The sequence below is a fragment of the Papilio polytes genome, unplaced genomic scaffold (assembly GCF_000836215.1).
Source record: "Papilio polytes unplaced genomic scaffold, Ppol_1.0 DF820678.1, whole genome shotgun sequence".
In the NCBI taxonomy this organism is placed as follows: Eukaryota; Metazoa; Arthropoda; class Insecta; order Lepidoptera; family Papilionidae; genus Papilio; species Papilio polytes.
In genome coordinates, this window is record NW_013528526.1 from 257,429 (window position 1) to 285,122 (window position 27,694).

A 27,694-nucleotide genomic window follows, 5' to 3' on the forward strand; every position below is an offset into this window, starting at 1 on the left:
CTGTGCCAGCTAAACTTTTGCACACCTAATCTACCTAAACTCGCTTTATGAATAGTAACATTTAAGAAACTGAACAACAATGTCATACGGAAGATTTCTAAAAAACAATCTGTAAATTTTTACTAAACTTTTGGTCATCCTAAAATAAAAAAAACAAAAGTAGGTAAAAGTTATCGCTTCCCTCTTACAGTTCCTCGTTTTTCATGATTAAGAGCGATTGTTCAGCGTGAGTTGTTCCGCCAATTTTTTATGTAAATTCCGTCTCTTCTCGTATCTATAGTCTTGTTATACTTCGCTTCTTCATTGCTTTAACGATTATGTGTTATGATTTATTCGGCAGTTATGCGCGTTTGTTACGCTCGTGAAACTTTTCCATTTCTTTAGAATACGAGCCAATCTTCTATTTCGATATCAAAGATATTCAGAATGATTCAACTGGAACATTCTGTGTTTTTTATTTAATTTTTAATCATTTTTCCAACCAGTATGTTTTAATATTTGTATTTTATTGAATACATATGTGACTTGCCGCCGAATTAAAATGATATTTAATATATCATCGTTTTAAATGATAAGGTGACACTTAAACTTCAAGTCTATGAAATGTTAAAATTCGTTTCAGTATACGACCTTTAGTATCAGAATGTTCATACCTCGGTTATAACGAAACAGTTAGCAAGTTATTCCTTCGTTAATATCAAAGCTAAGTAACGTGTAAGTTAAAGTGAAGTCTATAAAGTTAGCGGACGTAATCAATTAATCTCAGACATGCACACTTTCCAATAGAAAATAAAGAACCTACTTTCCGATTTACAGGAGAGCGAAAACTTTTATAGGGTTAAAAGTTCGATACTTTTGCTACATTGAAATATTGAAGTTTCCTTTGACTCTGACGCTTAATCCTGTGGGAAGTGTGCGGAAGTTTGACGTATAGTTCACAGCGGCCGATAACCTTATATTCGATTAGTACACATTGATCGACTTATATTGAACTACAACAAGACCTGATGTATTGAGGTTTCATACAACAAAAGAAACGGTATATATTTTTTTAAATGTTGCATTAAATTTGGTAAACATTTGTGTGTTCCGAATGCAGACTTAGGAACTAAGAATAATTTGTAAATAACTTACAAATATTTTTTATTGTAATTGCGTTGCGACATTTTTTTGGCAACTTCTTGCGAACTGTTTCCAGAAATTTCTGGAACAAACTTCAGATATCTTTTAAATGTTAGTAATCCTAATGTTATAATTTAATAAGTCCGCAGTATAACCTTAATTATTCAGGCCTCGCACTGTCTCAGCAGAACATAGACATTAAGATTCGTGCCACCAGAGGGCGCTACTTGCCGCTCCCAGACTAGCTTATGCTAATAATTTTGCCTTGAATATTCACTATATTTCTATATATCCATTTGTTCTTTTTATCACTTGATTCATACGTAAATTCTTCCCGAAGACTTTCTGTTAAGTTTATTAACAAGCATTTTAATGAATAAGTAAACATTTTTAAAACAAAGACATAAGAAAGCTTTTTACTTATATCGATCATAGAATATGAAAATCGGTAGTATCCAGAAATCATACATATTAAAGCATGGTTCCGATTTTCCTTGCATTACTTTTAGTCCGACTTAATTTTTTCGACAAATCGAGCTCTAACAAACGGGGAACTGGTAAGAATAACAATTAGATTCCAATCTCCCCTAATTGTAAAAGCATTGTCCGCTGGGTAACTTCGTATAATGCTAGTTTCACACGAGGGCAGAATTTGACGCAGAGCAGTACATACTACTGTTTGAACGTACACTTTCTATAAAAAACAGTAGTGTTGGCTAATTTTTATAGTACACTGTGGCAAGCGAGCAATCGGCTAAATGAAATCGCAAAAATAGCAAAATGACCTCTATGCGTAGTTATCTGTAATAAGTAAGAAAGTGGCAAATGCGTGCCTACCTTTAATGGACATGGAAGAGGATATTCTGTCTAAGCGTAAGCGTCTAAACAACAGCAGTACTGTTCTATCCTACTGTTCTATAAGTGCTGTCTTCGTGAAAAACTGGCATAAACACGATTTTAGGCACAGAGGGTGCGGGTCCTCTCCGAGCCGGATTAAGACGGCATTATCTAACTTGGGAGTGACGACAATTCATTCATCCTCCAAACTGATGGCTCCCTTCGATACGACTCGGCGTATTCCTTTAGATTTTATCGACTTCCTCAAAATTGGTTTAACTTTGAATGAATTATCCCTTTAGCAAGTTTTAATGCAAGTCTGACGTTGCTCAGAATCAGCAATTCTCGATATCTCCTGTAAGCTTCGTTTTTAAGCTTTTATTATTTTTTACTCCTCCGCTTATAGCATCAAACTCTATAGAAATATGATCTTGGTGTCAGACCACATAAGTTTTGGTCTTTTCAAATAGACTTAAAATAGTAACTATTTTTCCCTCAAGATAAATATCTTTTTATTTATCTTATTAACAACATTAATATGTTGTTAAGAAAGTACGAGGAAAAAGGATACCTACGAGATGTTTTTTTTTAATATTCCACACTATAAAAGTTAAACTTTGCGTTGCATAATGTACTCTACTATACTGTCTTTCATTTAAATATCTAAAAGCTAGGATCACAAAAATATCGTTGCTTCCCCTTAAAAACTTTAGAAGTTTATTCTTGCGAAGAGTTTAAACATTACAGTTATTTCCATAGTTAACGATGCAGCAACCGTCGTACAACTACTTCCTTGCGACTTCGCTGATGTTTTTAACAATTCCCTTCAAATGTTTCCTCGGAGCGAAGTTAAGGCGTAAAATGAATGCTTTGCAACTTACAGACTTTTGCAAATAAACAAAATATGTTGATGAAACTACGCGAACACTTGCGCCATCTCGCGACCGTAACTAAGTTAACAAGGACGTAAAGATAGCAAAATATTTAAGTAAGAAAGTATTTAAGTACTTTTCTTACTTAGAAACTCTTGATATGTCATTTGGTATCTTAAAACTATGCACTGGTATATAAAAGGAACCGTATATACTTACGAACTGTCTAAAATAAAAACTTCGAAGTTTATTCAGTGTTTCTAAATTGATTTGGATTATAAACCTATTTGAATTCGCAACAGTCTTCACCAAAGTGCTGAAATCGAATAAGTTACGATATTGGTTATTGTACAGCTTTGTCCGACAGAGGCCGCCTCAAGCGCCCTATGACCTAGTATCAGATTAAAACCGCAGTCTAGCCTAGTTATGTTGAGGCCTCACTTTGTAACTACTACAGTATGATACACGAAAATGTTTAGTTATGGAATAATTTACATTCAATTTTATGACGTAGAAATTTTTTTAAAACAAAAATTATAATTTAATAATTAAATGTTTATTTTTTATTTTTAAACTATGACTACTAAATCTTCTACTAATTTAAAGAAACATTATTCAAGTACAAACACGTTTGTTAGATAAACAGTTTTTGACTTACTCGCTTTCGCCCGCGACTGCGTCCGCGTAGTAATAAAAAGAACAAATATACTTAAACAAATATTCTACATCTTTACCAAATTTAATTGATATCTGTTCAACCGTTTAAGGTACAACCTCTCACATCCATCCATCTAAACTTTAGCATTTAGCTATATGTACTTCTATACTAATATTATAAAGTGGAAAAATATGTTTTTTATTTATATTGAAATAACTCAAAAAGTACTGGCCTATTTTTTTATATCAAGCGGACGAAATCACGAGCAATAGCTAGTAATTATTAAGATGGATACTTATAATTAATGTTTTTTACAGACTCAACCAGTGATATGGTACGAGAACGAGCTGCCTGGTCAGGTAGTAATACTAACTGCCAAAGACTATGACTCAGCAGAGAATGGACCCCCATTCACCTTTGCGCTTAATGACTCCGCCAGCTTCGATATACGATCCAAGTTCCATATACAAGGTAATTTATCATAGAGTAAAGAACAGCTGTTATCTACTAAGAGCGGACGCACATCTTTGATTAAACAATCGCATAATTGCGTGCGATTGTCGATTGTTTCGCAGCCAATTCAACTGTTTAGTTGCATTATTAAAAATCGAGTAGTGTTACCTTCATATTGGATCAAAGGAATCAAAGCGAATAGTTTAAGCAAAGATGAATCATTTAATCGCAGCACGCTCTAAATGTTTAAACAGAATGACAGTAATATTTCATAGAGATTTCTAAATCTGTCTTCAATCTTTAAATCCGGTCCCAATTCTCCGAATCTCCGAGGAAATTTCAAAGAGCCTACGAAAATCGAGTTTACGATCAATTAATATAGTTAAAATGCAATAAATGGTGCTAGACGCGACCTGGCTAACTTTGTTTTTGTAAGTGGCAATTCAATTTCTGAGGCGGCCTCGCGCCCCCTATTCAAGTTCGCGTGTTGATAATTATAACCCACGTTTGCGGAAATTATTCGCCACCGAAGCAAAATTAAATAAACTTTTATGCTACCGTTTAAGTTTTGCATAGGAGAGTATTTACAGTTTGTACAGAGAGAAATATGTCTGGGAAAATTTTATAAAATATTAAATACATTTTTTAACTAGATTTGTTCTTCTTAATAGCGTAGGCAGTTCCCCTAATATTGATAGTCGACTAAAATAAATTGTCGTGGGCGGTTTCGTATGTGCTATTCGATGCCGTCGTCGTCGGGCGTTTAATTACTCTGATTTACGTCTTGTAGGCGTTACTCTTTATTCAACTTAATTAAAATTTTCATTTACTGGTAATAAATTGAAAATTTACACGCAATATCGAATGTTGAGTTATTAATGATGTCTTTGATGTACCTTTTGTATAAATAAGTTTTATTTAGGAAAATATTCTTTATCCCGATTCGTGGTCACTTAGTGTAGATTTTAAATACTAATTCAACATTAAGAGACTCTTGAGACAAAACCTTTAAACGAGGCTTAGGGCCTGTTCCACCAAATTATAAATTGTTCAATAACAATCCAACCTATAAAATATGTGAAGGAAATATCGGATTTTGTTACCTTATCTGACAGTGACGTCATTTTTAAGGTATCTGGGCCTCTATCAGCCAGTGGTAGAACAGGCCCTAAAACAGATAATTCAGAAATAGAATAATTTTATGTACTATCGTTTATTCGCAGGCAACATACTATCCACATTAGTATCGTTTGATCGGGAACAACGCAAGGAGTACAGGATACCGGTGGCCATCACTGACTCTGGTACACCAAGACTGACTGGTGTGTCCATACTGCACGTCGTAATCGGAGACAGGAATGACAACCCCATGGGGCCCGGACACAGCGACATATTCGTTTACAACTATAAGGTAATAAATTAAAACAGTATGTCTAACACAGAGATTTCACAAAACACGTGTTTACGATCTTGCGTTCGTAGTTCTTTCGAATAATTTAAAATAAATAATATCACAAATGTAGTCCTCGAAGCCAAAAAGAGTTTTAATGTTGACATAATAATTATGAATGGGATTAATCCAACACTGGTTTTACATAAGTATAACGTATGGGTAATTAGATCATTATCATTCATTGAATATGGTCTCACTACAAAATACGCTCTCAGTATTGTTACCGTTAATTACACCGATCTATTTTACACGTTCCAATAATTAATTTAAATTAATTTACATTTAATTAAGGTTTTCTCAGTGAGAATGTTGCACTGTATTATTATAGCACCGCATGGTAATAGGTCGCAATATTTTTTTTAATTATCGACAATTTTACTCCGGAAGTTCCCTTCATTATCTTTGACCATTGGAACAAATCAGTCTCCATACCATCTTTGCTTTGCGAAACTATCTGACTCGCATGCTGCTGTGGAATGATCTGTCCTCGGTGATATTTCCAATCCATTTGCCCCCATCTCTTATAACGTCTATATCGTCCGACTCCTAAATAAGTCAATAAAATAAAACAATTGTAAATGGACTATCCTTGTTTAAATACATTGTAACAATTAAATGTAACCCCATAATGATTTCGTCTTTAGTGTACTTAATCCTATATTCCGCATTGTCCTCACTTAGCCATCCAGTATAATTCCGTGGGGAACTGAGTTCATGCTACACCCAGCACGTACATTGTAAATTCATTACGTTACTTCGGAATTGTTTACAGCATTCTAAAACTCTTTAGTGCTGCACATAAATTCCTTAAATCTGTCCCATAAATTGTTGTAGTTCAACCGATGAAATGGTCCATTTATTGTATTCTTAGTAACCACCCAAGTTTATAATTTTTTGGAATATCATTTACGGTTAATACAAAACGTTATTATGACCATGACAATGGAATGAACTTACTAGTATTATAAATGTGAAAGCTTAGATGGATGGATGTTTGTTAGCGTTTGTAGCCTTAATGGCTGAACGGATTTTGATGATTTCGGTACAGATGTAGAGGATAGTCTGGAAGAACTCATAGGCTACTTACTTCTGTTTTTTTTAATTCCACGCAGACGGATTCGCAGGCGAAAGCTAGTATTAAATAATTTAAATGCTATGTTATTTTAAAACCTATCAACAGCTCAACATATTTTATTCCGAGATTTAATTAAAATAATCTTATTTATTTATTTATTTACAATAGGATATACGTTATAAGCCAATACGTTGGATACGTATCACATGAAATAAGTTATGTTTGACGAAGAAAAATATTACTTACTAAACAAACGTCTTCTTGAAGATGTGTTCACTTTAACATTAGGTACCGAAATATTTTAAATTTAGCTTGTCCATAAAATAAAGTGAAATATAAAAAGAAACACTTCATAAAATGTATAATTTAAGGGTATTATTAATTTCAATTTTGAGTAAAATTGAAAGTAAACTATGTTGAAAAATGCACTAATCCTGCATACCACATATTTAAAATAGTAATTGGTATTAATTTGAAATTATTTCCTTTAATGCTTCAGACGGAAATTTACTTCAATGAAATTTACAGTTGGCGATACTATGTGAGTATTAGAGCGACCACACTTCAGAATTTTTATCGGTCGATATTCGTCTGGAGCCTAATCATTATGAACATGTATGGAGGTTGCACACCTCCATACATTACGCCGATTTTTGTTTCATATTATTTTGATCGATCGATAAAAAATCTGTAGTCTGTGGGAGACCTTATTGTTAAAATCAATATTCAGCTATCGATTGTTTTCCCTGATTTTGCAATTTTGTGTTCAAATTAGTTTTTTTTTGTTTAAAATTGTACTGGATGGTTTAAGTTTGTAATTAGTTTAAGAGATTTCGTTAGAAGTTGGATGTTTTGATTCGATAAGGAAGTTTTCGAGGCTTTGTCTTAAATCTCCGTCGTGAAATAATTTATTTTTTTGTATAGAATTTCTCAAGGCACCGTTTGCTTTGAAAATTAAAGTGGAAGCTCTACTTTCTGTTGCTGGCTTAACTCTCAGATTGTATTACAACTTAATATTACGCAGTTAAGATAATAATTTAATATAAGATTTCTTGGAATTTTTTCATTTTCACTTCCTGTAATTATAATTAATAAGATACGTTTTATTCATTTTTAAAAAATTTGAAAATACAAGACTAATCATTAATCTAGACTAGTGTCAATTTAATTGGACAATCAGTAATAATAAAATCTGATTTTCCCAGATTTATTTGTGGCTATTTCATAATAATTGAATTCATCATAATGACACAAAAATCAAACATCAAAGTAATCCATTAATTGTGTATTTAATATCATTGTCATTACTAAAATAATAAACATTTCAGTATAGTTTTAATGAATGTTCATCCATTATCGAAACGTAGTTATCGCTCGCACTCGATTAACGCCAAATTCAATTACGATTTCATCTGGCTTCATTTCATTCACAATTCTTCTGGAATGAGATTGTTTTTGATGTGTCCCAGCCTTTAAATGCTTTAACTGCTGAATACAAAAACAGATAGGAAAATAGACCGACGTGTTTTGCTATTTATTCGTTTAAATAATTATATTACACAACAAACTGTCAGACAATGCATTTTTAAATTTATCTTAAGTACCTAATAACATTCTATTTGCATTCACCAAAGCTACTGATGAGGTATAAAACACAAAAGTGTCTCCTTAACAGCGTAGAGTTCACTCTGCCCTCAACAAACCCAAGGTCATAAAACTTTACGATTCCTCACTCTGGTCGCGACTATTTTTCGGAATTAGCCGTTTTACTGTCGGACGAAAGTTATGTTCACTTTTACACTGCACGCCTGTACCGTAAAATATCGACGGTTATAAACATTTTTGGCAGTAATCTGCCTTGTTTTGGGAATTGTGAAAGAATATCCTTCAAAGTTAAGTTGGTTTGAACCGAAAAATCTACAACGATCACATTGATTTGCATAGACTTTACATATGTAGTCACAATTTATATTATTTGTGGTATTTGTTAGCAAAATTTACATATTTACATCATTGGATTGAAAAACTTTTAAAGATTTAAATGGCTCTAACAATACCGAAGGGATGAGCACGGAACTAGGGAACCCCTTGTTAATTATAATCATAGATTCCCCAAACACTTCTAAGCACTGTTTTAAAGTAATAAATCAATCAAAAGATTCATACTAAGACAGCCATCTTTTGAAGTCTGGTGAAAATTTTAGCCACATCATTCCTGTTCTTATCCCACTAATGACTGGTCGACGCGTCAGGTTCTCAACTTTAAAAATGTAGGTTTTCGTCAGCTTATTTCGTTGCTTTTTTTTGATAATGTCACCTTTCACTTAGTTCACTCTTAGATGGGGCAAATCTAGTCACACAATATCTTTGTAATACCAACACTAGTGCAACAAAGTTCCATACTTCACTCACGTTAAGGACAACCTTAATGCTCTTGATGTATAATAATGACCATTAAAATGTTAATTTCGCCGTAATGAAAGTGTAGTTCGGCGCGGGTATAAACAGGGCTTATGGTGGGGATGTAGTTTTTATAGTCCCGACCTGATTCCTCTGAGTTACGCCCGTAATATTCCAGATGAGACGTCAACGAGTGACTTTGTCATGGGATTTGGACAATGTTTATTCGGGCCGGATTATTTTGCGGCATTACACGCGAGATTGTGGACGAAGTTTTTTTCTATTACCAAATTTTTAATGAAAACTGTATAACATAGATAATCCTATGATTTAAATGAAACTAAATATTGAAATGTTTACGTAACGAATTTTAATAAAATAATGTTGACTTGTACATTTCCAATTTCATAATAGCTTCTTTGTTAAAAATAGTTACATTTATTTTAAGATCATATTTGTCTATATAGTAAACAATATTTGTGAATAATTTTCGAAAAGCTCAAACCGTTGGGATTCGACCCGGATTTATCAAATATTTGGAAACGAAAAACTCTAAAAGCGTGTAACCAAGACAAACAACAAAAAACTAAACTTTTTTACTCTGTGCAGTTCCGTTTTTATAAAGACGTAAAAACTCTGAAACATTGTACGCAGTAAACGTAAAATATTGTTCTTTTTATTTTTAATTTTGCTGTACATAACGCATAAAAGTACAAAATTGTAATCTATTATGCTGTCGGTACCTACATATGTATATTCTTTAGAAATCAATAACATATTTTCATGTTAATTGTTTAGATACATTAATTTAAATTTTCACATTTTGTTTTATCATAATACATTTAAAAGTTTCCTTGTATTATCTAAGCTTCAAGAATATATTTGACAGTTAAAATAATTTGTAATTCCTAATTAGAGTTTAACAGGCGAACTGTTTTGTTTATGTCCTAACTGTATTTAGATAATTCGAAATTGAATACAAATGGTCGTCCGTTCTAATTCGTCGAGACTCCCTAATGAACTTGAGACATCGCCGCAAACGAGGCGACATCTCTCGCACAAATTGTACAACTTCCTTGCAGATTAGTGTTGCTCGTTATTCTGGATAAACCAACAAGGTTGGATAACCTTATTGTTGATTATATTATCTGTGTTGATAAAAATATTTTCTGTTGATTGCGTACAGCTTTATTATCATATGTACAATTTACTTGATTCAAATATTTATAATTCGGAAGTTATGTGCAAGTTCAGTACACGTTTTTAGATATTCGATATACTCATTCTGCCACAGGAATGCAATTAAAAAGGATAAAACGTTTAAAAACATCTTAAATAACCTTTAAGATGTAAATATGTACTGTATATCAATATAAAATAAATAAATGTAAATCGTTGATACACTTTGATATAATTCATAAGTAATATAAAATATAATACAGATTTTAGTATTTATTTTATCGATTTTATCATTTTAAAATTGTTTGTCCTTTAAGTAATACAACCATAATGTTTAAATCTAATTAACTTTTTTTCCTCAGGGCGAGGCCCCGGATACGGAAATCGGTCGTGTATTCGTTGACGATCCCGACGATTGGGATTTACCGGACAAGAGGTTCATGTGGCTACCGTCATACGAGAAGAGGAGTCCATACTTCGACGTGCATAGTAACACTGGAATGATCACTATGAAAGAAGGAACGCCTAATGGCACTTATCTATTGAGATTTAATGTAAGTTAACATTGCTTCTTCTTATCTGTTGAGTAAGATTGAAGGACTAAATTTTAAGATATAAACTATTTTTTTTTTATAACATAAGGTGGCAAACGAGCAAGCGGCCACCTGAAATCGCCAAAATGGCGAAGCGACCGCTGCCCATAGACATCCGCAATTGCAGATGAGTTGCCTATCCTTATCCGACGGAGGAGGAGACGCACATAAAGAGGATATTTCCCCTTCCTATGCATCTCCTCCACCGTCAAATCCACTTTCTCTTCCCAACCTCTCTTTATAAGAAAAGGGTGGTAAAGGGAAAGGGACTTAAATTAGGCCTCCGGCACCACACTCACATCAGACGAAACACGGAATTGCTTCCATTTCACGCCTGTCTTCTGTGTGGTCGTACACCGGGCGTGCCGGCCCATTCGTGCTAAGATGTTAAAGCGGGCACTACCACTGTTAAAAGCTTATTATGTTAAAGGCTTATTTTACTCTGTTTAACATGAGTAAATGGTAGCGGTAAAGTTACCTGTTAAATACACATACACGTCTTCTTTCTATACTAATATTGTGAAAGATTTGTATTTTTGTATGTATTGAAATAACTCAAAAACAATTAAAAAAAATCACCGTTAGAAAGTATTTGTTTGTGAGTAACATAGGCTATTTGTATTGTTTAATTTTTCCGCGGTCGAAGTCGCGGACAACAGCTAGTCTATACTAATATTAAAAAGAGGAAAGATATGTATTTTTGTATGTATTGAAATAACTCAAAAACTACTGGGCCGATTATAAGAATTCTTTCACCGTTAGAAAGGTAATTTATCTGTGAGTAACATAGGCTACATTTTGTCAATTTCACAGCGGGCGGAGTCGCGAGAAACAGCTAGTTATCTATAAATTTAAAGAATAAATAATACCAAACAATACCCGGGAATATTTATTAAAATCACGGATAAATCGTAAACAAACTACGGACACTAACAAGTTTAAGCGTTACAGAGTAAATTAATCTTTAACGAGAAACTTTTTAATTTGCCAGCATAAAAACATGGAGCTAACAATATTTTTATTAAGAGCCGACACTACGGCGTGGTTAAAACATGAGCGTGCAAAATGACGACTTGCGCAGTAAATACTGAACGTTAAATTATTAAGTTGAACCGCAAGTTGAGAGGAACCTCCCGGCCACTACGGACAAACTTTTTCTTGTTCAAATAAATCTTTTGCTAAGTAAAGATAACGGTTATTGCTGTTTCTCTTTAATATATTCTCTTTATCAATTGCTAGTTTTGCTTTGAATTATTACTACGATAATGTATAAAAAATATTATTGGAACAACACACTTTCTAATGAAACAAAAGAAAATTAAGATTTCAAACAGGCGTCACATTTTAGGCGGATTACGTTACATGAGTGAGAAGAAAGATATTCAAGTAGAATAAAAGAGTAGGACATATATATACTCTATTTTTATAATTATTAAAAGTGACATTTAACAGAGTTCCATAACTATTATAAAGTAGTCATTATCTAGCGTTGTTTGTACCATGTTACATGCTATTCCACTTCTAAGAGCTATTTACTATGACTTTAGGTGACAGAAGAAAATGAACCTCTTGTACCGTTCCATTGGGTGGAGGCGACTGTCAACGTCACCATCAAGGAGATACCAGAGGAGGCGGTAGATAAATCCGGCTCTATCCGCTTCGTCAACATCACTGCAGAAGAATTCATAGTACCGGAAGCTGACGTGAGTATCTTTTTTTATCTTAAGATCTTTTTTTTTTCATTATTTACTATATGTTCCGAGGGGCTCGGAGCCTACCTTAAGTAAGGGGAACTAGGCCATAGTCGACCACGCTGTACTGCGGGATGATTTAACACATGTCTTTGAATTTCTTCACCGATATTTGCAGGCATCACGATGTTTTCCTTCTCCGTAAGAACGTCGGGTAAATTATGTATTTTTTATTTTGCTTGAACTAAATTTAAAAATATTGTTTATTTTCAACGAAATGGCATAAATGTAGCTAACCGTCATGTTTAATATCAGTAATTGCATTAATATAAATGTATCGAATATTTTGATGAAACCAATCAGTAACGGAATACGATAACAGCAAAATCACATAACAAAATTCATGTCCGAACAACGTAATTTACTATTCAAACTATCGCCATGTAAAAAAGAGCCAATTCAAGCTGTTAATTAAAATACAACCGTAACTGCATAATCTCACGATCTATATTTAAATTGATGGTGTGACAATGTGACACGCCTAAATATCGCTTTTCGCATCGGAATTTAGATGCCCGCGAATGTTATGGGGCTTAGTCACACGATACGCAAAATGGTACAGTCGTCAATGCAACTATGATCCATGAACCTTATACTCTTTGAATAAAGTTCAAATTGTCACAATATTGCATTCGTATTAGTGTACGAGACTGTACTGGTGTAAATTTCACTCGCTTCCGCACTGCGGTGACCCAATACTTCTTTTTCTGTCTAGCACGAAAGCTTGCTAGGAAATTCGTATAAGTTTATTGCTTATATCTGTTAGTTCGAAACTTGCCGAGTCTGGCATCGGATTTATATTTTTATTGACAATATATTTTTGATTTATAGACCGACGTTGCGGGTTCGTTAAAGAAAATATTTGTGGTCTTACAAGTCAGCTGAATAACATTTTTATTATATTGATTTTATTTACAAAGAAAATGTAACCAAAAACAACATATTTGAGGGCAAATTTCATAGCAAAGAGTACTTATTCCTTTAATTTATTTTAATCAGAATTATTTATATATTTGGTATACACGTGAGCAACAACTAAAGATTCAACTTATGATAAATCTGCAGATAATTTCTTATACAATTTGTGCATCGCGTTAAACAAACTGTACCAGAAACCCAGTTGTTGAGTATCATCGGATACAAAAGGTTCATGATAATTTACGACCGTATCACCAGCAGTTTCACTCGCAACGATAGTTTAATTTGCAAATTTATGCTCGCGAGGTCGAGAATTTGCATGTCAGTGGCGCCCACCGTTACTGTGTCGCTTGAAACGATTAATTCTTTCTGATTATGCCCAAGTACATGCTTGTAAACGTTTTGTTACGATATAAATCACATTTCATGTGTAATGTTAAAATTCCAACTGTATTAAAATTTTAAATAGTGTTCAATTCTTTAAGATAACATCGCCTTAACTGGCGTCGCCAGCCAAAGATCTAGGGGGCAGCTACAATCGAAATGGTTTAATTCGAAATAGTACTGATTTTCTCTAGCATCTGTTCTGTAAATGTTAATAACAAACAAGTAAAATCTTTATTTTTGTTACAGGGTACTAGTAAAAAGGACAAACTACATCGTCGTCTCGCTCAGTTGTACAACACGTCGCTAGACAATGTAGACGTGTTTACGGTGTTCAGCAAGCCAACTGTTAAAGACGTTTTCTTGGACGTCCGCTTCTCAGCGCACGGCTCTCCATACTATCCTGCAGAGAAACTCGATAGTATGGTCATTGGGATACAGGAAAAGGTGAGTCACATAACAGTACAAACCATCAAAGTATTATTGACATGTACTCGTATTACAATTTCTTTTTAATAAATAAAAGCAAGCAGAGCCGAGCCAGCTTGCTAGTTTATAATGTTTCAGTTTACCTTAATGTTGCAAATTGTATATATCTGTACTAATATTATAAAGAGAAAGTATTGTATTTTTGGATTTTTGCATGTATTGAAATATCTCCAAAACTACTGAGTTCAGTAATTTTTGAAATCAGTTGATTTCAAAAATTCTTGCACCATTAAAAAGCTATGTTATCACTGAGTAACTATATCTTTACTATTTATTTAATATCAAGCGGCTGAAGTCGCAAGCAACAGCTAGTAGTATTTATTATAATAAAGAGGAAAGATTTGTATTTTTGTTTGTATTGAAAAAACTAGAAAACTACTGGGCTGATTTCAAAAATATTTTCATCATAAAAAGGTTACTTAACCAGTGAGTAATAAATATTTAATTTCACGTGGACGGTGCCGCTAGCAACAGCTAGTGTAATATAATTTATACAATGAACGTAACCAATCGAAACATTTCTATAGAAATCTAATCGATATCGTATAGAGATGAGCTGTGTAAATACTAAAGGCCTAACGCACACAAACCCGAGTATTGTTGACGGTAACTCCTACACTAACATTTGCCAACAAACAAAACTGCTCCGTGGCCTTACCCTGAATCGATTACTTACCTTCTGTACACTTTACTGCAAATAACTGCGAATAGTCGTAAATATGACAACGTCTGGAAAGTTGCCTCAAACCTAAATAGTTCTGTTCCTATTTACAAGATAAAACTCGACTAAATTTTATAGTTACTCGAGAAATTGCTTTTAAAACAAATGATTTAAATTATTGTTTATTTGTTAAAACCCTGTTGCACTAAAACTTGTTTAATTCTAAAGATTAATTCTTGAACTACTGCCACTTATCGGACGACACGCAAAGTAAAACTATCCCCTAAGTTAAATTACTTTCCTGATCGAATCATTTTTCAAACATATTTCAAAGCTTCTAGAATGTAGCCATAAGGAATAGCGGCACTCTATTTTATTAGAATCTTAAAGAAATAAAACTCTATTTATTTAATTCATTTAACTACGACTGTCAGTAAAGATAAAATCATTTCGTAAACGGAATTTCTATCTACTCGTAATTAAATGCATTTGTACTTTAATTTACTTTAGCTGTTATGTCTTCGTCCGCTCAAAAATATATTTATTATTAAATGTAGCATATGTTACTCTATGATAACGTAGCTATTTATTGATAAAAGGATTTCTGAAATCGGCCCAGTAGTTTTTGAGTTATTTCAAAACATACAGAAATACAAATAACTTTACTCGTATAATAAAGGCCTGTCCCACCAAATTGTAAATTGCCTGATAACAATCCAACATGTAAAATATGTTATGGAAAAATCGGATTATGTTACCTTATCTGACAGTGAGGTCATCTTTAAGCTATCTGAGCCTCTATCAGCCAGTGGTGAGACAGGCCCTAAGTATAGAATTATATTGGACTTCTTACTTAACCAAATTTTTTTAAATTTGATACGGATTATTTATTAATATTCTACACAATTTAGCTACTAAACCAATGCAATAAATAAAATAATTTATTTTTCAGCTTGAAGAAGAATTAGAAGCGAAGATATACATGGTGAAGATTGATGAGTGCCTGATAGAGAAGGAGCAGTGCGAGGATTCGTGTCGGAATGTACTGATGAAAAACAATGTACCACTCTCCGTGTACACCAACACGACCAGCTTTGTTGGCGTCTCTGCTAGAGTTGAATCTGAGTGTACTTGTGATGTGGAGGAACCGCTTGTTTGTCTAAACGGAGGTAAGGAATTAAGAACAAACGAAACAGTTTATTAAAATATACATAATGCTCGTAGGAACGATATAAAAATATTGCAAAAAGTATGTTTGCCTGTTCTCTTATCTTCATTTTTCCTTTACTATTTTTTGGTTTAACTTAAAAATCAAAACAAATTAAGTTTCGGTACATTATAGGGTAACCCGGAATTTGTCGCTTTTTTATAGTTTAAAGCCTTTCAATTGTAATTATTTAGTTTTAAGCTGTTTGGTGAATATAATAAATAGTACTATAGTGAATATAATAATATAATACGGGTTTCTTACCACGATTGGATTTAGCTGCCGATATTTTGTCACAATTGCATGCGCCATGTTCACGGACTGATTGACTATCAGACGCAGCCAGTCTTACGAAAATTATGTGTAAAAACCACTAAAGTTTAGAGTTATAATATTAAAATTATATCGATATAACAGCAAGGAACTCAAACTTTATAACCGACTTTACGACACCCGATAGAAATGACATGATGGATTTTATTATAAGACCACACAATGTAAGCTTTAAGTGACATACCACTGCAAGATACGCGGTGTGGATTTACGATATACTTATAAAAATATATCCTCGGATACCTATAATATATATAAAGTGGTCAGTATACGTCTCCATTTCAAAGAAAAAGGTTTATTATCCGTACACAATAAGCCAATAGGCGGCGCTCGAGTTTCGAAAGCGGCCATTGTTGAAGTACTTTTATTTCTCATAAATTATAACAGCCAAAAGGGAGTAATAAAGCTAAAGAAGTGTACTGACGGATATAAATTATTACGACCTAAGATATAACTTCAATGTTGCAAACGATATTATAATTTTGTATAATATAAGACTGTTATGGAATTGTCACAGATATAAAGTATATTTTAACATAAAATTGTACTGTAAGGGGCATGTCAAAAAAAAAATAGAAACTGTAAAAAAGCAAGCTCTTAATTAGTACAGGTTTAAGCGCCCTGGTCTAGACATTACTGTGGCTATTTCTTAACAAACTTATATGCTTATGGAAGACTGTAATTTGCTGACGTCCCCATCTCTATTCAACGCCCTGGGCGGTCGCCCAACCGCAAATGCGCTTCATTTACCTTCGATTCTCAGAGCTGATATACATATCCCTAATAACATAATTACCAAATTATCTCACTTTATCCAAAAAGAATGCAATAATGTATGGTTACCCAAGAAATTATTTAAAGCACTATGTGGACTGAAATATTTTTAGAGGATTTGCCAACCACTTTCAAGCATTTATGATCAATATAATATGAAATAGATTGATTCAATTCGCTTGCGCCATAGATACTAAATTGTTTCTTAAATATCCATCATATAAAAGCCGTAAAATACCTCATAAAAGAACTATCACTCAGTACTGTGTCGTAAATAGTTAAATAAATCGTCTGATCCTACCAAATGCAAAAAAATAACAACTTATTGTTTATGAGATAATTATAAATAAATAAATTGGCACTGCGCCATAAAAGTTACTTGCAGACTTTAAAAATAACAACTCATAAATTATATAATACTAACTGTGGCTCGCGCCTTCGCCCGCGTGAAATTAAAAAGTAATAAAAAATATAGCCCATGTTATTCGCAGATTAATTATCAGATTGCTAATGGTGAAATAATTTTTGAAATCGGCTCAGTAGTTTTTACGTGTATCGAATACATACAAAAATGCAAATCTTTCCTCTTTATAATATTAGTATAGATTATAGAAGTTTATGTATATATTTCGTAGTTAAGTAACTAGCGTTTCCCTACGGATTCAATTCCACTTAACAAAATATCTAGTAGATAAAGCTTAAAGCTCATTACAAAGGTTGCACGGATGTTCTAACTGAGACCGACGTTATCCTAAAGTTAGCTACGCAAGGGTTGTCTTGCAGCAAGAATCGCGTTACTTCCTTCCCACTGTCATAATGAAGTTCAGAAACTTTACTAACAACTTACAATTTAATAAGTCACTGACTCGGTAGAGAATCGACTTAGAATCGAATATTTCCGATTATCGAGTTTAAACTCTTTTTGATACAAAAAACCTAAGTTATTAGACATGAAATACACATATCGAATAGATTACACGATTTTACAATAGTTATTATTTTTAAAGCAAGATATAAAATGGAACTAAACGGTAATATTTTTCCTCTAGGAACTCCGTTCGCGGACAAATGCGAATGTCCAGAGGGTCTATCTGGACCACACTGCGAGCAGACGTCGATCGGTTTCCATGGCGACGGCTGGGCTATGTACCCCTCCCCGCCGGCCTGCCACGAGGGTCACGTCACTCTCACCGTGACGTCACACGCTAGCAACAGTCTCGTCTTCTACCTTGGACCTTTGAAATACAACCCATTATTAGATGTACAAGGTTAGTATTGTTGTGATGAATGGCTAAACTTTAGATTGTTAATTGGCAGCTTTTAATGCGTTTATTAGTTGAGTTATGTAGAGACCGGCAAACGACAAATCAACGAGATTGGCACATTTTTAAACTATATGATTAAATCCTTTCATTTTTTATCTATTTATTTATTGGAAAGGTACACCAATTACATGTTCAAAGTTCACAACCAAATTAATATACCGTATACAATGAAAAACAAAGAAGCAGAAGAACATACAAATGACAGGCGCACACAGCGCTCACAAATAAAAAATGATGTTTTACTTTTTCAATAACGAACGTTGAATCACGTTAATTACAACTAACTAATATTATAAAAGCGAAAGTGTAGATGCATGGATGTTTGTTAGAGTTAGTAGCCTAAACTGCTGAACGGATCTTGTCGGTAGAGGATTTGGAAGGTAGGATGCATAGGCTTTTGATAATGAATTTCACGCGGACGAAGTCGTGGGCGAAAGTTACTTACATTCTAAGGAACAATTGGAATTGATAAATTCAAAAGCAAACATTTTAAATATGACAGTTTATTAAAAGTTTGGAATAACAATCACAAGAAAGTATTATCTTACTGCTAAGTCTGAAAACGTACGTGTTTGTTTGTTTTTATAGTACGTTTTAAAAATAAAATAAAAAACGTAAAACTCCCCTGTCTTCTATTCGATCGGATAACGAATGTAAAGCTAGCGGTGTTTGGAACAAAATAGAATGCGAGCGAATTGACAGCCGGGCCACGGATAAGCAGCCGGTGTCGCGGCGCCAAACACAAAAGGTTTCCCAGACTTTATTTCGTACCGGGACTGCTTGTCTAAGTCTTTTCACTGCTAAAACTTTTGTTAACTAAAATATACTGTTGTAGTTAAATTTAATATTAGCAATTACAAACAAAATTTAATTTATAGCTTTGTTTTTCCGTTTATCCAACTTTTTCCGCTGAAATCGAAGTCCTTATGAATTTCTAATCGGATCTTCTCAGATCTCCTAAAATGTATATACGTCTACGTTTTTGTTTTACTCAAGTTTTACTAAATGACCGTAATTAGTGATAAATTTCAAAGGAATCAGTCGTTAATCTCTTTAATTAATTAACCATTACAATTAGATTTAGTGGCCGCATATGTCGTAAATGTTTTACAACTATCGCGAGGCAAATGTTTTTTTGAGCTTTTAAAGGACTCCGCAAGTTTTTTCGCGTAATAAATACTAGACGGCACTCATGAATGTCGAAAATTAATCCTTGTCCTATTACAGACTAGTTGTTGCTCGTGTCTTCGTTCGCGCAAAAATAAATACAGAATATATAACTCAACGATAACGTATCTCTATTTTTAAATTGGCCTAGAAGTTTTTGAATATTCCCAATAGTATAGAAGTCATATGTCTTTTGGTCTTTTTATATAGTGGCGGCGATTTGCGTTTTACCCCTTTTTGCTTACAATGTGAAACTTTTTATGCAATGATATAAGCCCTATTGTTAATATTGAATTGTTAGTGTCCGGGGTCTTTGGCACCGCCTCGCTGCCAGAGTAAATACTATACCCAGACGTTGCCAAATTGCCAATTCTGTTAAGTGTACTGCACACACTTTGAGTTAGACGCACGATTGCTTACATTCGCGTCGATTGCAGATTCTTTCGCGATATCGGAGCAAAAATCCAAAGTGTTAAAATAATCTGAAGATAATCTTAAAGCTTTTATTATAAATTCGTTACCCCTGTTTGCGGAATGATTGTTGATGTGTCAAATATTAATAAAATCGCAAAAATCAAAATTAAACTGTATTTACGTCTTGTTAATTTAATTGTCAAAGTATTTACTACAAATTAAAGCAATCGTTCATTAAACCTGTCTCATACATATGCTAATATTTATAACAGCATGAACATAGTAATGCGCAATCCATCAAAAGTGTAAAATAAATAACATGTATTAGTTAAAGAATTTAATTCCAATACCACTTTGTTTAGTATCGTACATCAACTATCGCCAAGTACTATAATTTAGCATGTATGTAAGTTACTACATTTCGTCCTAATTGTAAACGCAATTTACATTTCATCGAAATTTACGTCCAAAGTCACACAATGAACTACTATTGTAAAGTTGATCGAATAAACTGGCCATGTCTTTAACTGGACTTAACGTTGGTCGAGAAAGCGTAACAATGTCGCCGGCTACAATGAATATGTCACAGTAGATTGGCGTAACAACTTGAATAATGATTTCCGGACGAAATCCACAATGGCCCCCGGATAAGAGCACGGAACGAAGTTTTATTTCTGACGGGGTTCGTTAGGGTTGAACGAAAGGTAAAAATTTAATTACGTACATCAAAGGTAAAATGGTTTTAAAAAAGTATATAAGCATTTAGCATTTGAGAATAATAATAATTATTTCAAGCAATAATATAGAGTATAAAGTAAGAATTAAGTAATTTAAAATGTGAAAGTTATTTTTGTATTAACGAAAAAGGTTTACAAGTAAAGAAGGAAGCAAAAGAGTTATAATTACAAAAAAAATGGTAAATCTTAGATATCCTTCAGGTAACTTATTTATAATTTTGAACCCCGTCAACCCTGACACGCGAAACGAAAAACGAAATCCAAACAAAACGTAATTCCAAACCCGTTGCTTTGAAAAGAACGAACCAATAAGGTTTCTCACGTCATACGAGACGAGTTTTCAATAGCTTCGAAATTAAAAACTACAATGATGTTCAGGATATCATTTTAAAATGGTATTAAAGATTTCTATGTCCCCAAATCATACTTAATTACGAGATTGGAGAAGTCGATAGTAACAATGTATTTTACCACTAGCTTTCCGCCGCGACTTTGTCCGCGTGGAAGTAAATAAAAACAAAAATGAGTTGCCTATGCGTTCTTCCAGATTATCCTCTACACTACATCAATACCAAATTTCATAGAAATCCATTCAGCCGTTAAGGCTACAAACTGTAACAAACATCCATCCATCCATTTAAACTTTCGCATTTATAATATTAGTATGATAATTATCATCATCACCCTTTGTCAAATTATTTTTAAACATAGGCTTAAGCCTATATACTTGTCTTGTAAACAAATGTAAAATTTCCTTACGTAGTCTATAGACGTAACTAATGATTTTCTAATGATACCACAATGATTGATGACTTGTCGTATGCTTTATTGAGGTGATGGTTTTATGATAAGGCTTATTTCTGTTACGCGTAATCACGGTTCTGTTACTTTATACGGCTTAGTAATGACAAAATTGTCTGATCATTTAAAGCTAAGTTTTAAAAATATAGAAACATCAAACTAAACAATCCTGAACTAGTCAAAGCAACGTCTTGTCTTCATTTTTTTCAATAGCCTTTTTGTTTACAGATTTCATGTCACTAGAATTAGTAGAAGGATTCCTAGTTCTACTAGTTAACTACGGGTCTGGTACCACACGGTTGAACAATAGCGTCGTCCACGTAGCGGATGGGAAACCGCATCTCATAGAAATAGTCCTCATGAGGAGTTCCATAGAGATGTTTGTAGACAGATGCAAGTTATCTACTTGTATGAGCCTTGCCGCACCCACTGGTCCTAGGGAAATACTAAATGGTAAGAATTTTAGCATTATATTTAAAATTATATATTAAGATTTTTCAAATCAACTTGCTTAATAATATTTTGCTTAGTTATAAAGTGCCAGTAGCCTAATGGTTTGGGGTACTACGGACTACGGATCTTGCGGTCGAGGGTTCGAATCCCGCCATTCGACTATTGTCGTGAACCATGTCCTAGCACAAGCCTAGAGCTTAGTTGGAATGGTTAAAGGAAATATTAGTAAATTAATAAAAACGTACTAATATTTTCTATAACAAAAATCTGTTCTAATAAATTGGCGTCTTAAAACAACGATTTTTTTCTTTGCAAATGTTATAATACTCGTAATATTATTATAATTTTATTCATTATACCGATGTGAATTGATCCGTCTCTAATATTAACGAGTTATTTTATGATTCTTAATTCTTACTTCTCTTGTGATATTCATATGCGGATAAATATTGCACTAACTAACATTATGTTCTACAGTAAACGGTCCTCTACAACTGGGCGGTGCTAGTGTTGACCTGCAGCACATCGCGAGAACTTTCGGCTGGCAACATGTACCCACCAACCAACACTTCGTTGGCTGCATCAGTAACTTCACCTATAATGATTTTGTAAGTATACTTTTCAACATCCGTAAAGTAATCCGAAAAAGAATTCCAACTATCCATTGAGAGCTTGCCCACATTTGAAAATAAACAGTTTGTTTAGTTTCGTTTTGATTTCGTTATGAGCGTATATGGAGGTAACACTACTCGATTTTTATTTCTGCAAACAAACAGTTGAGGCTGCGAAACAATCGACAATCGCACAACTGTTGTGCGATTGTTTTGTCAAAGGTTTTCGCCTCTTACAATTTCTAGTATACTTTATAACATTAGTATGTTATCAATGAATTAATTTTGTTAAGTAACATCACTCTGGAGTCTTCTATCTGTCTATTAATTATTACGCACACAATTCTGGATGTAATAGATTTACTTACGTGACACTGGTTATATAAACGCGATGTGCGACCAATTATGTGGTCGAAGAAGCTTGTGAGTGTGCCCACCTGTTATTCATCTTATTAAATGCTTCAGAAAACGGCCGTAGGACACAATAGTGAGACAGTTAAAGTATTCAAATCAATTTTACTTGATTGAAATACATGAAAAACTTCGAGGATGTACAGTTTTAAATGGAATCGCTAGATTATAACAAAATTCTTTAGATGTTTAAAGCTTCATTTAATTTCTATAAGTACAGCCATAAATAACAAAAACGATATCCAGTTATATTTACAAGAAGAGATAAAGGGATAATCGTGTGAACGTAGAGTTGGATTTAGTAAAAGATGACATTGATTACGAAAGAACTAACGACTGTCAACGTAAAAAAGAGGATAAAAACCTGGTGCGTCGACTCTACGTGTGTAAAGACAAGGGACAAATATATACATATATTATAACTAATTGTTTCTTGTTTAGATGTACAATTTGGGTGAGCCGTCGGTACATCACAACGCAGACCCGAGCTGTCAAAGGAGTATGTTCACCGCTGTCACATTCGGAATTGACACTAATTTCCTTGTCGCCATATTGGTTTGCATCGCGATACTAGTCAGTAAGTATAGCATTTTGTTATATGATTATAACACCAAATTTTAAATCCGTATGAACTCTAGTTTTGTCTTTTTTCAATTTACAGTTATTTTACAGCATTTAGCTTCAATTCTTCGTTGTTAAAAGGTTCTAAAATGGATAAAAGTGTTTATTATGTTCATAAAAAAAATTGACGATTTAGTTTTGTAAATGGTTCAGAATTATAACTTAAGAAAATAGATATCAAAGAGTACTTTGGTAGTATTTATTAGAGTTTGAACACTTGCTACCGTGTTAAGTAACGATGAAAGGTCATAGACGAAGGGGAAACATCCTCTTTATGTGTGTCTCGTCCTCCGTAGAATAAAACAATGCATCTGAAATTGCGATTACGGTGACCGCTTGCTCGTTTGCTACCTTAATAATAATAATAATAAATCTCTTTATTTTATTTATTATTTCTTTATTTATTTTAACACAAAATCCACTATCATCTACTCTAGAAGTCTTCAATGTCATTACCCTGTGCCTTCTCTTCCAGTACTCCTCCTAGCAGTAGTAGTCCATCGTCGTCGAGCTGACGCATGGGCGGAGAAGGAGCTGGACGACATCAGGGAGAATATCATCGCGTATGAAGATGAAGGCGGCGGCGAGGGTGACGCGGGCTATGACCTTCACGTCCTGCGTCAGATGTATGACGGACCGCCTATTGACAGTGATAGATCTGCTACTTTCATGCAGGCACCAGGTAACATATCTTTCTCTCTCTCTCTTCCTCCCACACACACTTACACGTTCTCTTACTTTCTCTTTCTGATAACAGACTGATCAAAGCAGCGTCAACTAACCTCACTCTCACTCAATCTTTGCTAATAGGTGACTATCTTGCTAATATTATAAATGCGAAACCTTAGATGGATGGATGTTTGTTAGAGTTTGTAGCCCAAACTGTTGAATACATCTAGATGAAATTTGGTATAGATCTAGAGGAAAGTCTGGAAGAACATATAGGCTACTTAGTTTTGTTTTTTCTTGTTAAATTTCACGCAAGCGAAAGCACTTTTAGAAAAAGAAAAATGACTAGTTTTTAGTTATTGTTAACATACTATAATAGCTTTCGCCGGCGACTCTGTCCGCGTGGAATTAAAAAAAAACAAACGTGAGTAGCAGATGTGTTCTTCCAGGCTATCCTCTACATCTATACCAAATTTCATCGAAATCTGTTGACCTGTTTAGGCTACAAACTCTAACAAACATCCATTTAAACTTTCGTATTTATAATATTAGTATGATTGTTGAAATAGTGTTGACAATATAAACTGTACCCAAATATTTGTTTACGTTAGGAATTAAATCTTAATTTAAGGTCAAATTGTTGATTTTTGGGATGCATTTAGAAAATATAGTATAGAAATGAAACTAAAACATAAGAACACTTTATTTTCAATTATTACAATTTTATTGATACTAATTATTGTTTTGTTGCAGTTGTAGGCGCGGCGCCGGACATCTCCGGCTTCCTTGACGATAAGAAGTCAGTACTGGACCGCGACCCTGATGTAAATCCTTACGATGATGTGCGACACTACGCGTACGAGGGAGACGGCAATACCAGCGGATCTCTCTCTTCACTCGCCAGCTGTAAGTTACCATTTTAAATTACTCTATGGTCTATTGTCTATGATCTAGTATATACTCTATGGAGCGTCAAAGATTAGACTTTTAAAGAACCTCAACTTTAGTATTTATTAGTAACTGGCTGTTGCGCTCGACTTCGCTCGTGTGTAATTAAAAAATATAGCCTATGTTACTCACTGTTAACGTAGCTATTTAATGGTGAAAGGATTTTTAAAATCGGCCTACTAGTTTTTGATTTATTTCAAAACATACAAAAATCCAAAAATACAAATCTTTCCTATTTATAATAAATAGTATAGATTAAATCATTTCATTGATAGTAAATCACAGAAAATATAATTGCATATAGTATTTGTACATCCTACATGCTGTAACTTAAAACTCTACAAATTATTGTACAATAAATCCGGCATTTTTATTCTGTTTTCTGTTTTGGTGACAGTACATTGTTCTCTAAAATATAGTGGTCATGTCCGGCCAGTTTGTTGTATATCAAATTGAGTTGTAAAATCTTTTTTGCACCGCGTAACGAGAGCTGTGTACACGACACTTTTTTTCCCCTGTTATTTGTCTATTTTTTGTAAACTTTTTGAGTTTTTTTTTGTGATAGAGACAAAAATAAAATCAATTTACACCTGATATCGAAGTACTAGTTTGTCGGTTACGTATGTTTTCAATTTCTGGGTTTCACTGCCGCATTTCAGTCGTTTATATACTACGAGCTGTTGCCCGCGACTTCGTTCGCGTGTTATTAGAAAACATACATACTAACTATATAAATAACAAAAAGCTACGTATCCCTCGGGAACCGGACATTTCTCGGGGATGAAGCTTATCCCAGACTTTGTTTTACATCTGTGCCAAATTTAAATAAGATATGTTGTAGCGTTGCAGAATGATCGAGTAAACATTAAAAAAACTAAATTAATGAATCCCATGGAAACCGTAACTTATCCCGGGATAAAAAGTAGCCTATGTGTTCTTCCAGACTATACTCTAAACCTGTGCCAAATTTCATGGAGATCCGTCCAGCCGTTTAGGCTATAAACGCTAACAAACATCCATATTAGTAAGATTGAAGTTTTTTACTGATTTCACGACCGAATAGTGACCACTTATCTGTTAGTCAGCTATCGCTTCAGTATTCGGCTGGTCAGCAAATTTGTCGCATTTAGAATGCGCACGCATTAATTACAGTAACGCATTGATTACATGAGGTTATATAGTGTGCACACTGCTCGATTTTTAGTTGTGCAACTAAACAGTTGGCTGCGAAACAATCGACAAACGCATAGCAGTTTTTATTTTTATTTTTTGTGTTCCTTTCATCCCTCTTACAATATTCCTTTGAACTTATGGTAGTTGCTTTTATAGTTATCATAGCATATCATTTTTATTTTATATTTAGTATCAACTATAGGTGGGATCGTGGTCTAGCGTTAATTTTAAAACCTATAAACAAAACTTAGTGTACATTTTACATCTTTAGGTACCGACGACGGCGACCTCAAGTTCAATTATCTATCAACATTCGGTCCGCGGTTCCGCAAGTTAGCGGACATGTACGGAGACGCGGAGGAGGAGCGGCCGCACGAGGAGTCGTGGTGCTAGCGGTACGCCTGGCTCGTGTAGCCAGACGAAACTGCACCTTACGTCACCTCGGTATAGGGTGTGTATTCCCGGGATAGACCAAGTTTAGGCCTTACCGCTTATTCGAGTGCGGACGCTGTAAAGTGAATCACTGGACCCACCGCTCTGGAACATTCTGGAGATAGCCTGTGATAGTTTTGCGCGATCTAGGATTTTTTTTATCTAAAGTGACATTTTTTTTTGTTTAAATTATATGTGAAATGTGGTTTTAGATTAATTCATGTATTTCTAAATAAATTTTGTAAAATATTTGTAATACACTTTTTGGTACTTAAAATGTTTGCTGGTTTTTTTTTTCGGTTTCATTGACTTTTTAAAGTATTTAAATTGTTTATGAATTGATTTAAAATCACATTTCTGAATTATTTTATTTTCAAAATAAATCATTAATTTTTGTCGATTTTTACGTACTGTAGTAAAATATTAAACATTTGTTATTGTCAATTATGATCGCAGAATAAAATTTTCTATGACTGTATTAATGTAACTAAATTATCTGGTGTATAGAATTTTCTATAACTACCCGATTTTTAAACACATATTAAACTGAATCTAAGAATTTAGAAATACCCACTTTTGACATCTAATACTATATTTTGTATTGCTGTCAAATTGTCAAAAACTTCACATTTCTTAATATCTCTGTAAAGAATATTTAATGCAACTGTGTTTAAAATTAAGTGGAATTCGGGCGTCACTAGGGGAGGGATTGAGGGGGGCCGCTACCTCCCCTGATGTCTGGCGACGCCTTTGGTTGGCGAACTGTAATATAT

General features: G+C 33.8%; 1 protein-coding gene across 2 annotated transcripts in view; it reads left to right on the forward strand.

The window, feature by feature from the left end:
• Positions 1–27,235, forward strand: part of LOC106110336 (DE-cadherin) — a 187,373-nt gene extending 160,138 nt beyond the window's left edge. For both annotated transcript variants that reach the window (XM_013292119.1, XM_013292120.1), the window contains 13 exons: positions 3,807–3,960; positions 5,166–5,353; positions 10,412–10,603; positions 12,190–12,345; positions 13,945–14,142; positions 15,798–16,014; positions 18,209–18,427; positions 21,832–22,056; positions 22,534–22,664; positions 23,520–23,655; positions 24,175–24,381; positions 25,122–25,274; positions 26,761–27,235. In XM_013292119.1, coding sequence (XP_013147573.1) covers positions 3,807–3,960; positions 5,166–5,353; positions 10,412–10,603; positions 12,190–12,345; positions 13,945–14,142; positions 15,798–16,014; positions 18,209–18,427; positions 21,832–22,056; positions 22,534–22,664; positions 23,520–23,655; positions 24,175–24,381; positions 25,122–25,274; positions 26,761–26,882 — 2,298 coding nt within the window. In that variant the 3' untranslated portion in view covers positions 26,883–27,235. The remainder of the gene's footprint in view (positions 1–3,806; positions 3,961–5,165; positions 5,354–10,411; positions 10,604–12,189; positions 12,346–13,944; positions 14,143–15,797; positions 16,015–18,208; positions 18,428–21,831; positions 22,057–22,533; positions 22,665–23,519; positions 23,656–24,174; positions 24,382–25,121; positions 25,275–26,760) is intronic.
• Positions 27,236–27,694: the final 459 nt, after the last annotated feature.